This window comes from Pan paniscus, chromosome 8 (genome assembly GCF_029289425.2).
Source record: "Pan paniscus chromosome 8, NHGRI_mPanPan1-v2.0_pri, whole genome shotgun sequence".
In the NCBI taxonomy this organism is placed as follows: domain Eukaryota; kingdom Metazoa; phylum Chordata; class Mammalia; order Primates; family Hominidae; genus Pan; species Pan paniscus.
The window spans coordinates 85,543,145-85,555,604 of NC_073257.2; the positions used below are offsets into that span (position 1 = coordinate 85,543,145).

General features: G+C 41.8%; 1 protein-coding gene across 11 annotated transcripts in view; it reads right to left on the reverse strand.

The window, feature by feature from the left end:
- Positions 1 to 12,460, reverse strand: part of ANXA7 (annexin A7) — a 53,696-nt gene that overhangs the window by 6,499 nt on the left and 34,737 nt on the right. For 6 of the 11 annotated variants that reach the window (XM_003815990.7, XM_003815991.7, XM_034930792.3 and 3 more), the window contains 2 exons: positions 11,834 to 11,946; positions 8,713 to 9,152 (listed from right to left, as the gene is read on the reverse strand). In XM_003815990.7, coding sequence (XP_003816038.1) covers positions 9,030 to 9,152; positions 11,834 to 11,946 — 236 coding nt within the window. In that variant the 3' untranslated portion in view covers positions 8,713 to 9,029. Of the gene's footprint in view, positions 1 to 8,712; positions 9,153 to 10,379; positions 10,502 to 11,833; positions 11,947 to 12,460 lie in introns of those variants that run through there. The other 5 variants (XM_063607753.1, XM_055092986.2, XM_063607754.1 and 2 more) reach the window with 3 other exon arrangements.

A 12,460-nucleotide genomic window follows, 5' to 3' on the forward strand; every position in this document is an offset into this window, starting at 1 on the left:
ACAGGAGAGGAGCTGCCCCAAGTTCCTGAAAACCAACTTAAGTGACCGTTACCATGGTGACATATGTTATCTATAGATTATACAGGAAGCCAGCAAAGGTTAAATGCTGTGGTCTTCAGCTACATAGAAAAAAACAAAATGCAAATGACCAAATTGCAGGGCAGGCTGTTTTGTGGATCTAATCAGATTAACCCCCCAGTTTCAAAACTTTATTGCTGATGGGATTATAATATTGTACAGCCACCTGAGTAAACAGTTTGGCAGATCCTCAAAAAGTTAAACATAGGCCAAGTGCGGTGGCCCACGCCTGTAATCCTAGCACTTTGGGAGGCCAAGGTGGGTGGATTGCCTGAGCTCAGGAGTTCGAGACCAGCCTGGGCAACACAGTGAAACCCCATCTCTACTAAAATACAAAAAAAAAAAAAAAATTAGCCAGGTGTGGCGGCGTGTGCCTGTAATCCCAGCTACTTGGGAGGCTGAGGCAGGAGAACTGCTTGAACCTGGGAGATTGAGGTTGCAGTGAGCCAAGATGGCGCCACTACACTCCAGCTTGGGAGACAGAGTGAGACTCCGTCTCTTAAAAAAAAAAGTTAAACATAGATATACCATACGATCCAGCAATTCTTTTCATTTGAGACAGAGTTGTCCCACTGTGTTGGCCAGGCCAGTCTTGAACTGTTGACCTTGTGTTTCACCTGCCTAGACCTCCCAAAGTGCTGGGATTACAGATGTGAGCCCCTGTGCCCGGCCTAATTTTTGTATTTTTAATAGAGACGGGGTTTCACCATGTTGGCCAGGCTGGTCTTGAACTCCTGACCTCAGGTGATGATTCAGCAATTCTACTCCTAGGTGTATAGCCAAGATAGTTGGGAACAAAGGTCCACACAAAAACTTAAACATGAATGTTCACAGTAGCATTATTCATAATAGCCAAAAGGTGAAAACCATCCAGATGCCCATCAACTGATGAATGAATTTTTAAAAATGTGATATAAATGGCCAGGTGTGGTGACTTATGCCTATAATCCCAGCACTTTGGGAGGCCAAGACAGGCACATCACTTGAGACCAGGAGTTCGAGACCAGCCTGGCCAACATGGTGAAACCCCATCTCTACTAAAAATACAAAAGATTAGCCAGGCGTGGTGGCACGCACCTGTAACCCCACCTACTCAGGAGGCTGAGGCAGGGGAATTGCTTGAACCCGGGAGGCAGAGGTTTCAGTGAGCCAAGATTGTGCCACTGCACCCCAGCCTGAGCAACACAGCAAGACTCTGTCTGAAGAAAAAAAAGCAATATAACTATACAATGGATTATTCAGCCACAAAACAGAATGAAGTACTGATTCATGCTATACCACAGATGAACCTTAGAAACAGTATGCTAAATGAAAGAAGTCAGACACAAAGGGCTACACATTGTATGATTCCAGTCATTTGGAAAGTCCAGAATAGACAAATCCCATAGAGACAGAAACCAGATTAGTGGTTGCCAGGGGCTGGGTAGGAGGGTGAGGAATGAGCAATGACTACTGATTGGGTACGGGGTTTCTTTTTTGGGGTGATGAGAATGTTCGATAATTGATTGTGGTGACGGTTGCACAAATTTGTGAGTATGCTGAGAACCACTGAATTGTACACATTATTTTTGAGAGACAGGGGTCTCACTTTGTCACCTAGGCTGGAGTGTAATGGCACAATCATAGCTCACTGTCACCTCGAACTCCTGTGCTCAAATGATCCATCCTCCTGCCTTGGCCTCCCAAGCAGCTAGAACCACAGGTATGCACCACCACACACAGCTAATTTTTAAAATTATTTTCTTGTAGCAACGGGGTCTTGCCATCTTGCCCAGGTTGGTCTCAAATTCCTGGGCTCAAGCAATCCTCCCGCTTTGGCTTCCCAAAGTGCTGGGATTATGCACAGCTGAATTGTACACTTTAAAAGGGTGAATTGTATATATGAATATTTTAAAAGTTTAAAAATATGTTGCTTGGGAAAGGACTCTGGGAAGATGGCAGACAGAGTAGGAAGCACCAGAAATCTGCCTCCCCACCCAGGCTGTCTGAGGTAACTATTTTGGAATTCTGGAGTCTATTGAAGGTTTGCAACTTCCAGAGGAAAACTTGGATGGCAATTTGGACTATTTCAATTTTCGCTCTTAGCACAGTAGTAGCTACCCATCCTGTGGGAGGCGAGTGTGCATTTGTTCCTGTAGGAGCCTGCACATAGCCTGTGGGAGCCAGGATAGGCAAAAGAAGTATCCTATCCTCCAAATATGAGATATCTGTGCTGATTACTGAACACTGCTTCTGATCACAGGGGTATAGACAAAGAAGCAGGGGCCATTGTTGCACCTCCCCCAATTGTTGCAAGTCTCTCCCTCTCCAGGTGAAGTGACGTCCAGGGGATTGAAAGGTCTGGTACGTGTGTCTTTATCCCAACCCTTCATTTTTCTCTTTTTCTCCCTTTGGGGGGCAGACATTAAAGACAAGGACATTCAAAAGCAACTACATATATGGGGAAAATTAGAAAGTGGCCACCCACACCCAGAGAAAGGCACAGGCTCAAAAAGACCTGAGAAGACCTTAAGTTTATACCTCAATATGGTCCTTGGCCCAGAGACAGCCTACAACAATTAAAAAACAAAAACAAAAAACAATAAACAAATACAGTAACAAAAAACAGCAAACCCTGGGGAAAGGGGAGAATCCAATTTCCAGAGTTACCACATTATCAAACCCAAATGTATAATTTTCAATGAAAAAAATCACAAGGCATACAAAGAAACAGGAAACTATCCCCAATCAAAAGCAAAAATAAACAGAAACTGTCTCTAAAAAAAGACCTGGTGACAGATCTATTACACAAAAAAATTTTAAAACCTGTCTTAAAGGCTGGGTGTGGTGGTTCATGCCTATAATTCCAGCACTTTGGGAGGCCAAGGCCAGAGGATCACTTGAGGCTGGGAGTTCAAGAGCAGCCTGGGTAACACAGTGAGACCCTGTCTCTTAGAGGAAAAAAAAAAGAAGAAGAAGAATTAAAAAATAAGCCAGCCAGGTGCAGTGGCCTGTGTCTATAGTCCTAACTAGCTACTTGGGATGTTGAGGCAGAAGGCTCACTTTGAGCCCAGGAGTTTGAGGCTGCAGTGAGCTTGGATTGTGCCACTGCACTCCAGCCTGGGTGACAGAGCGAGACCCTTGTCTCAAAACACAAAAACAAAAAACTGTCTTGAAGATATAAGGCCAGGTGTGGTGGTGGCTCATGCCTGTAATCCCAACACTTTGGGAAGCCAAGGTGGGCAGATCACTTGAGCCCAGGAGTTTGAAACCAGCCTGGGCAACACAGTGAAACTCCATCTCTACTAAAAAATACAAAAAATTAGCTGGATGTGGTGGCACACACCTGTAGTCCCAGCTACTTGGAGTCTGACATGGGAGATCAACTGAGCCAGGTAAGTCGAGGCTGCAGTTAAGCTGTGATTGCACCACTGCACTCTAGCCTGTGCGACAGGAGTGAGGCCCTGTCTCAAAAAAATAAAATAAAATAAAAGAGATGATCAAAAAACTAAAGGAAGATATGGAAAAAGCCAAGAAAATGATGTATGAAGAAAATGGAAATATCAGTAAAGAGATAGAAAACCTAAAAAGAAACCAAACAAATTCTGGAGCTGAAAAATACAATAACTGAAATGCAAAAATTCACTAGCAGGATTCAAAGGCAGATTTAAACAAGCAAAAAAAAGAGTAAGTCAAATTGGAGACAGGACAATGGAAACTGAGTCTGAAAAACAGAAAGAAAAAAGATTGAGGAAAAGTGAACAGAGCCTAACGGACCTGTGAAACACCATCAAGTGGACCATCATACACATTGTGGGAATTCTAATGGGCAAAAAATAGGAAGAGAAAATATTTGAAGAAATAATGGCTTAAAAGCTTCCCAAGTTCTATGAGGCATGAATATAAACACCCAAGCAGCTCAATGAACTCCAAGCAGATGAACTTAAAGAGAGCCACATTAAGACACATTTTAATCAATCGAAGTTTCTTTTTTTTTTTTTTTAAGACGGAGTCTCGCTCTGTCACGCAGGCTGGAGTGCAGTGGCACGATCTCGGCTCACTGCAAGCTCTGTCTCCCGGGTTCATGCCATTCTCCTGCCTCAGCCTCCCGAGTAGCTGGGACTACAGGCGCCCACCACCACGCCCAGCTAATTTTTTGTATTTTTAGTCGAGACAGGGTTTCACAGTGTTAGCCAGGATGGTCTTGATCTCCTGACCTCGTGATCCGCCTGCCTCAGCCTCCCAAAGTGCTGGGATTACAGACGTGAGCCACCGTGCCCAGCCTTTAATCAAACTTTCTAAATCCAAAGAGAGAATCCTGAAATCAGCAAGAGAGAAGTGATTTGCCACATACAAGATATTCTTAATAAGATTATCAGCAGATTTCTCATCAGAAAGAATTGGATGATATAGTTAAAGTGCTAAAAAAAAAATTGTCAACCCAAGAATCCTATATCTGGCAAAACTGTCCTTAAAAAGTGAGGAAGAAATTTAGACATTCCTAGATAAAAGCTGGGAAAGTTCATTACCACTAGACCTGCCCTACAAGAAATGCTCAAAGAAGTCCTAGTCCTGCAGGATGAAATGAAAGGAGACTAGACAGTAACTTGAAGCCACATGAAGAAATAAAGATCTCAATAAAGGGTAAATACATGGGCAATTATAAAAGCTAATGTTATTGTAATAATAGTCTGTGACGATACTTTTGGTTTTCTACATGATTTGAGATGAACACATTAAAAAAAACTAAACACTAGCATAACTGTAATTTTGGTTTTTAACTCCAAATTTTGTATTCTACGTAATTTAAGAAACTAATGTATTTAAAAGAATTAGTTTATGTTTTGGGTCACACAATGTAAAAAGATGTAATTTTGTGACATCAACCAAAAGGGGTGAGGACACAGCTGTTAGAAGAGTTTGTATGTCACTGAAGCTGGCATAAATTTAGTGTTATAACTTTAGGATGTTAAATGTTATCCCCATGGTAACCACAGAGAAAATAGCTATAGAATATACACAAAACAAAGGGAAATGCATTTAAATGTTTCACTACAAAACAACTAAACACAAAAGACAGTAATGCAGGAAATGAGGGACAAAAAAGCAGTAAGCCATATGGAGAACAAATAGCAATACAACAGAAGTTCTTATCAGTAATTACTTTAAATGTAAATAGATTACATTTTCTTTTTTTTAATTTTTATTTTTGAGATGGAGTCTCGCTCTGTAGCCCAGGCTGGATTGTAGTGGCATGATCTCAGCTCCCTACAACCTCCACCTCCTGGGTTCAAGCAATTCTCCTACCTCAGCCTCCCGAGTAGATTATAGGCGCATGCCACCACACCCAGCTAATTTTTGTATTTTTTGTAGAGACGGGGTCTCACCATGTTGGCTAGACTGGTCTTGAACTCCTGATCTCAAGTGATCCGCTGGCCTCAGCCTCCCAAAGTGCTGGAATTACAGGTGTGAGCTACCACGCCCAGCCAGGATTAAACGTTCTAATCAAAAGACAAAGAATGGGCTGGGCGAGGTGGCTCACGCCTGTAATCCCAGCACTTTGGGAGGCTGAGGTGGGTGGATCACGAGGGCAGGAGATTGAGACCATCCTGGCTAACACGGTGAAACCCCGTCTCTACTAAAAATACAAAAAATTAGCCAGGCGTGGTGGCGGGCACCTGTGGTCCCAGCTTTACTCGGGAGGCTGAGGCTGGAGAACGGCGTGAACCCGGGAGGCGGAGCTTGCAGTGAGCCAAGATTGCGCCACTGCACTCCAGCCTGGGCGACAGCGCGAGATCCATCTGAAAACAAAAACAAAAACAAAAACAAAAGACAAAGACTGGCAAAATGGGTTTTTTTTTTTTTGAGACGAGTCTCGCTCTGTCACCCAGGCTGGAGTGCAGTGGCACAATCTCAGCTCACTGCAAGTCCCACCTCCTGGGTTGACAGCATTCTCCTGCCTCAGCCTCCCCAGTAGCTGGGACCACAGGCACCTGCCACCACGCCCGGTTTTTTTTTTTTTTTTTGTATTTTTAGTAGAGATGGGGTTTCACCATCCACAGGATGGTCTCGATCTCCCGACCTTGTGATCCGCCCGCCTCCGCCTCCCAAAGTGCTGAGATTACAGACTGAGCCACCGTGCCCGGCCAGCAAAATGGATTTTTAAAAATCCTTGGGAGGCTGAGGTGGGCGGATCACAAGGTCAAGAGATCGAGACCATCCTGGCCAACATGGTAAAACCCCATCTCAACTAAAAATACAAAAAATTAACTGGGCGTGGTGGCACACACCTGTAGTCCCAGTTACTAGGGAGGCTGAGGCAGGAGAATCACTTGAACCCGGGAGGTGGAGGTTGCAGTGAGCCGAGATCACTCCACTGCACTCTAGCCTGGCAACAGAGCGAGACTCCATCTCAAAACAAACAAACAAACAAACAAAAATTCAACTTTATGCTGTCTACCAAACACTCACATTTGATCCAAAGACACAAACAGATTAAAAGTTAAAAGATGGAAAAAGATACTCCATGCAAACAGTAACCAAAAGAGAGCAGGGGAGGCTACAGTAATATCAGACAAGATAGACTTTAAATCAAAAAAGGTTATAGGGGCCGGTCATGGTGGCTCAGGCCTGTAATCCCAGCACTTTGGGAAGCTGAGGCGGGCAGATCACCTGAGGTCAGGAGTTCAAGACCAACCTGGCCAACATGGCAAAAACCTGTCTCTACTAAAAATACAAAAATTAGCCAGGCGTGCTGACTGGCGGGCACCTGTAATCCCCACTACTCGGGAGGTTGAGGCAGGAGAATTGCTTGAACCCGAGAGGTGGAGGTTGCAGTGAGCTGAGATCAGGCCACTGCACTCCAGCCTGGGCAGCAGAGCAAGACTCCATTCTCAAAAAAAAAAAAAAAAAAAGGTTACAGGGGACAAAGAACATTATATAATAAAAAATCCAATACTGCAAGAAGATATGACAATTATGAACATCTACACACCTAATAACAGACCACCTAAATATACGAAGCAAAAACTGATAGAATTAAAGGGAGAAACAGTTTTACAACAGTAACTGGGGACTTCAATACCCCATTCTCAATAATGGATAGAAGAATCAGATGTAAGGAAAAAGAGGACTTAAACAGAACAATAAACTAGATCTAATGGACACATACGGAACACTCTATACCTAACAATGGCAGCATATACATTCTTCTCAAGTACACATGGAATTTTCACCTATTAGGTATTATCAAAAAGGTAAGACATAGCAAGTGTTGGCAAGAATGTGGAGCAAAGGGAACCACTGTACACTGTTGGTGGGAAGGTAAATTGGTATAGCCATTATAGAAAACAGTATGGAGGTTTCTCAAAAAATTAAAAATAATATGACCCAGCAATACCACCTCTGGGTATGTATCTGAAGGAAATGAAATCAGTAAAGAGGTATCTTTACTCCCATGTTCACTGCAGCATTATTCACAATAACCAAGATATGGAAACTACTCAAGTGTCCATTGATGGATGAATGGATAAAGAAATTATAGTATATATACACAATGGAATATTATTCAGCCTTAAAGGAGGAAACTCTGGCCGGGTGTGGTGGCTCTTGCCTGTAATCCAAGCACTTTGGGAGGCCAAGGCGTGTGGATCACCTGAGTTCACAAGTTCAAGACCAGCCTGGCCAATCTGGTGAAACCCCATCTCTACTAAACAAAAAATTAGCCGGGAGTGGTGGCAGATGCCTATAATCCCAGCTACTCAGGAGGCTGAGGCAAGAGAATCGCTTGAGCCCGGAAGGCGGAGGTTGCAGTGAGCTGAGATTGTGCCACTGAACTCCAGCCTGGGGAACAAGAGCAAAACTCCATCTCAAAAAAAAAAAAAAAAAAAAAGAGGAAATTCTGCCATTTGTGACAATGTGAACTATAAACTTAGAGATCATTATGCTAAGTGAAATAAGCCAGACACAGAAAGAGAATATTGTATACCATTTATACGTGGAATCTAAAATAGCTGAACTTAAACAGAGTGGTGGTTGTCCAGGTGAGAGGTGGGGAAAATGGGGAGATGTTGGTCAAAGGGTATAAACTTTCAGTTATAAAACAAATAAATGCTAGAGGTTTAATGTAGAGCACAGTATCTATAGTTAATAATGTACTGAACACTTAAAATTTGCTAAGGTAGTAGATCTTAAGTGTTTTCACCACACATGAAAAAATGGTAACTATGTCAAGGTGACAGATACGTAATTAGCCTGACCTTAATTGTGGAATCATTACACAAGGAATGCTGATATCAAAACACCATATTGTACACCTTAAATATATGCAATTTTTTATTTGTCATAACTCAATTTAAAAAAAGAAAACTGGGAAAAAAAAGTAGGCTATGTATCTTAAGCATATAAACATTTGACCCTTTCTTAAAAGGTGCCACAGGTAATACTAATCTATTTTCTATGTGGAAAGTGTTTATGAATACAGAACCAATTTAGGCAAAATGAGATGCAAATTATTCTAGATGTAAAGAGCTGAATTTTTTTTTAAAGTACACAGTTTTAACATACTATCCACTCTATCAAGCAGACTTAGAGGGATTCCGGAAGGCAGAGCTTTCAGTAACCTTCTAAAAAATTATTCAATATTATTACACAGAATCAGAGATTGCTGTGATTTTTATTCAATTTGACATCTTGATTAGAATGAAACTAGTAAGAATGAAGGTTTACAAACATTGCAATATTACTGTATCATTGTGATATGGCTTTACATTGATTGTATGTAGAGAACAAAATAACATTAGAATTAAGGCAATAACAACATGTGCAAACCAAGCACATTACCCTGATACGGTCCTTGACAGAAAGCTCTTTCGGTTAGCTGATGTTTGATATTGCTGCATGCAGGTCATTGCTCTGAAGGATAAGCTATGAATAGAAATTTTTTTTTCATTAAAAAAAAAAAAAAATCCCTCCTACTGGCCCACAATAGCCAGAAGAAGTCTTCGGTAATCTCCACTCGTGTCACCTGCAATCATTGTGCCCAGAGTCTTCTGATACATCTGAGCGAACATCTGTTTTATTTGTACAAGGTCAATCTGCATAAGAAATAATATTTCTGTCAGAAAAACATCTGTGACACCTGACATTTATTAAAATTCTTTTTAAATAATAAGATCTTAATAATAATCAAAACTTGGGGGGGAAAACACCAAGTGACTGACATTTTATGGCTGGCACTCATACCAATGCTAGCACTACCCAATGAAGGTCTGATTCACAGCTCTGTAAAATACTTGGTCAGGGTAGTACTAGTTTCATCTATTATTCCAAAGATATTAGTCATTTAAAAACATTTGATAGGATGGCTATTATCAAAACCAAAAAAATATTAAGTATTGGCAAGGATGCCATGAAATGGGAACACTTGTACACAGGTTGATGGAAAAGTAAAAGGGTGCAGCTGCTGTGGAAACTAATATGGTTAATTCCTCAAAGCAAAACAAAAACACTTCCAAAGAATTACAATATGACCTAGAAATTCCACTTCTGGGTATATTCAAAATAAGTGAAAGTAGACTTGAACAGATATTTGTACATCCATGTTCATAGCAGCATTATTCAGGCAGAAACAAACCAAGTGTCACAGATGAATTTAAAAAAAAACCAAAAGGTGGGATACACGTACAATAGACTATTTAATTACTCAGTCTCAAAAGGAAGGAAATTCTGACATGCTATAACATGAATAAACCTTGAGGACGCTATGCTAAGTAAAAGACAACACTCACAAAAAGACAAATATTGTATGATTCCACCAATATGACGTACCTAGAGTAGTCAAACACAGGCACAGGAAGTCACATGGTTTGTTGCCAGCAGTTGGGAGAAAGGAGAATGGGGAGTTACTGTTTAAGGAGTATGGATTTTCAGTTTTGCAAGTTGAAAAAACATCTGAAGGTGAATGGTAATGATGGTTGCATAACAATGTGAATGTACTTATTGCTACTTAAAAATGGTAATTTTTTATGTTATGTATATTTTATCACAACTTAAAACATTCTGCTTTGAAAATTTAAGCTAAAGTACAAAGTTTTTTTCAAAATACCATATTCTGGTTGTTTTCTTTAAAAATAATCTACCTTCTTTAGTATAATTTAGGGTTTTTGGCCGGTTGTGGTGGCTCATGCCTATAATCCCAGCACTTTGGGAGGCCGAGGCAGACGGATCATCAGGTCAGGAGTTCGAGACCAGCCTGACCAACATGGTGAAACCCAGTCTCTACTAAAAACACAAAAAAATTAGCCAGGCATGGTGGCACGCACCTGTAATCCCAGCTACTCAGGAGGCTGAGGCAGGAGAATCACTTGAACCCGGGAGGCAGAGGTTGCAGTAAGCCGAGATTGTGCCACTGTATTTCAGCCTGGGTGACAGAGCGAGACTCCATCTCAAAAAAAAAAAAAAACACACGCAATAATAATAATAATTTAGGGTATTTTTTTGACACAGGGTCTCTGTCACCAAGGCTGGAGTGTAGTGGTGCAATCACGGCTCACTGCAGCCTTGACCTTCCAGGCTCAGGTGATCCTTCCACCTCAACATTCTGGGTAGCTGGGACTACCATGCCTGGCGTGTGTGTGTGTGTGTGTGTGTGTGTGTGTGTGTGTGTGTGTGTGTGTGTGTTTTGTATAAATAGGTTTCACCGTGTGTGTGTGTGTATTTTTTGTATAAATAGGTTTCACCATGTTGCCCAGGCTACCACGCCCCGGCGTGTGTGTGTGTGTGTGTGCGCGCGCGCGTGCGCGTTTGTTTTTTGTAGAAATAGGTTTCACCATGTTGCCCAGGCTGGTCTCAAACTCCTGGGCTGAAGCAATCCTCCCGCCTTGGCCTCCCAAACTGCTGAGATTACAGGAGTAAGCCACGACACCCCGCCATGTTTTCTTTCAATTAAAAGTTCAGGCCAGGCGTGGTGGCTCACGCCTGTGATCCCAGCACTTTGGGAGGCCGAGGCAGGTGGATCACTTGAGGTCAGGAGTTCGAGACCAGCCTGGCCAACATGGTGAAACCCCATCTCTACCAAAAAATACAAAAACTTAGCTGGGCATGGTGGCACACACCTGTAGTCCCAGCTACTCGAGAGGCTGAGGTGACAGAATTGCTTGAACCCAGGAAGTGGAGGTTGCAGTGAGCTGAGATCGTGCCACTGCACTCCAGTCTGGGTGACAGAGTGAGACCATGTCTCAAAAAAAAAAAAAAAAAAAAAATTCAAATGTCATTTCTTCTGAGAAAAAAAATAATTTTTTGTAAGTGCAGTAAATATATAAAGTACAATTTTTAAAAATGAGGCTATACTTAAGGAGACAATTACGAATATTTTAAAAATTGTTTTATTATTAATAAAGGATGCTAAATTTAAATAATGTTGATATCCACTAGGATTAATCTACATAGGCCTTTCATCTAATTTTTATATAAGCAAAATGAAAATCGAAAGACAAATGTCTAACTTCCCATAAATTTGTATTCTCCATTGACGTTCTCAAGTTGTAAAATCTGTTAGTATTATCTTCATTAGGGTAGAGTGGCCTATTTCACTAATGCAAGCTTCTCCCACAGCATGAGGAAAGTGAATTTTCTGTTCTTTATACCACCTCTTTTAGGTGGCAAAGAGAGCTCTTTCTTATCATTTTTGAGGGACTGACAACCAACTGGGGAACTTTTAAGAAATCAACATTGAACATCAAGTAAGACCCGACAAAAAGAGAGAGGCCTGCCTCACCTCACTTCGAGTGACCACAATCCGGACCAGGGTGGAGTCATCTGTGCCAGCACCTTTCATAGCATAGTAGAGCCTCTCAGCAAAGAAGGCAGGGCGGTTCAGGGCACACTGCACTGCAAGTTAGAGATGGTTGAGACATGGAATCATGATCTCACAAGAAGTGTACCCCTCCAGCTTCATTTATCACTTATAGCCTGCCTTTGATTATTTTCTCTGTAATCATCACAGAAACATGGGGTGAGTTAAGGGTGTTCAGATGCTCTCCTTGATTTTTTTTGAGACAGGTTCTCACTCTGTCATCCAGCCTAGAGTGCAGTGGTGCAATCATGGCTCACTGTAGCCTCCCAGACTCAGGTGATCCTCCCACCTCAGCCTTCTGAGTAGCTGGGACTACAAGTGTGAGCTACTGCCCGTGGCCCGACATTCCATTGTTAATACCAAAGTGTTACTAATACTCCCCTTAGTCCTAATATCCATGAGAATGAAACTTTCACTTTGTTAGACATCTGTGTATTAGACCACCAGAAACTGGTTAACTTCAAAAAGGAAATGAGTCTCACTGGGCTGAGTACCTGAAATATCTGTTTTGAGGACTCAAACTGCTTCGTGGTGACGCTGTGAGTTCCT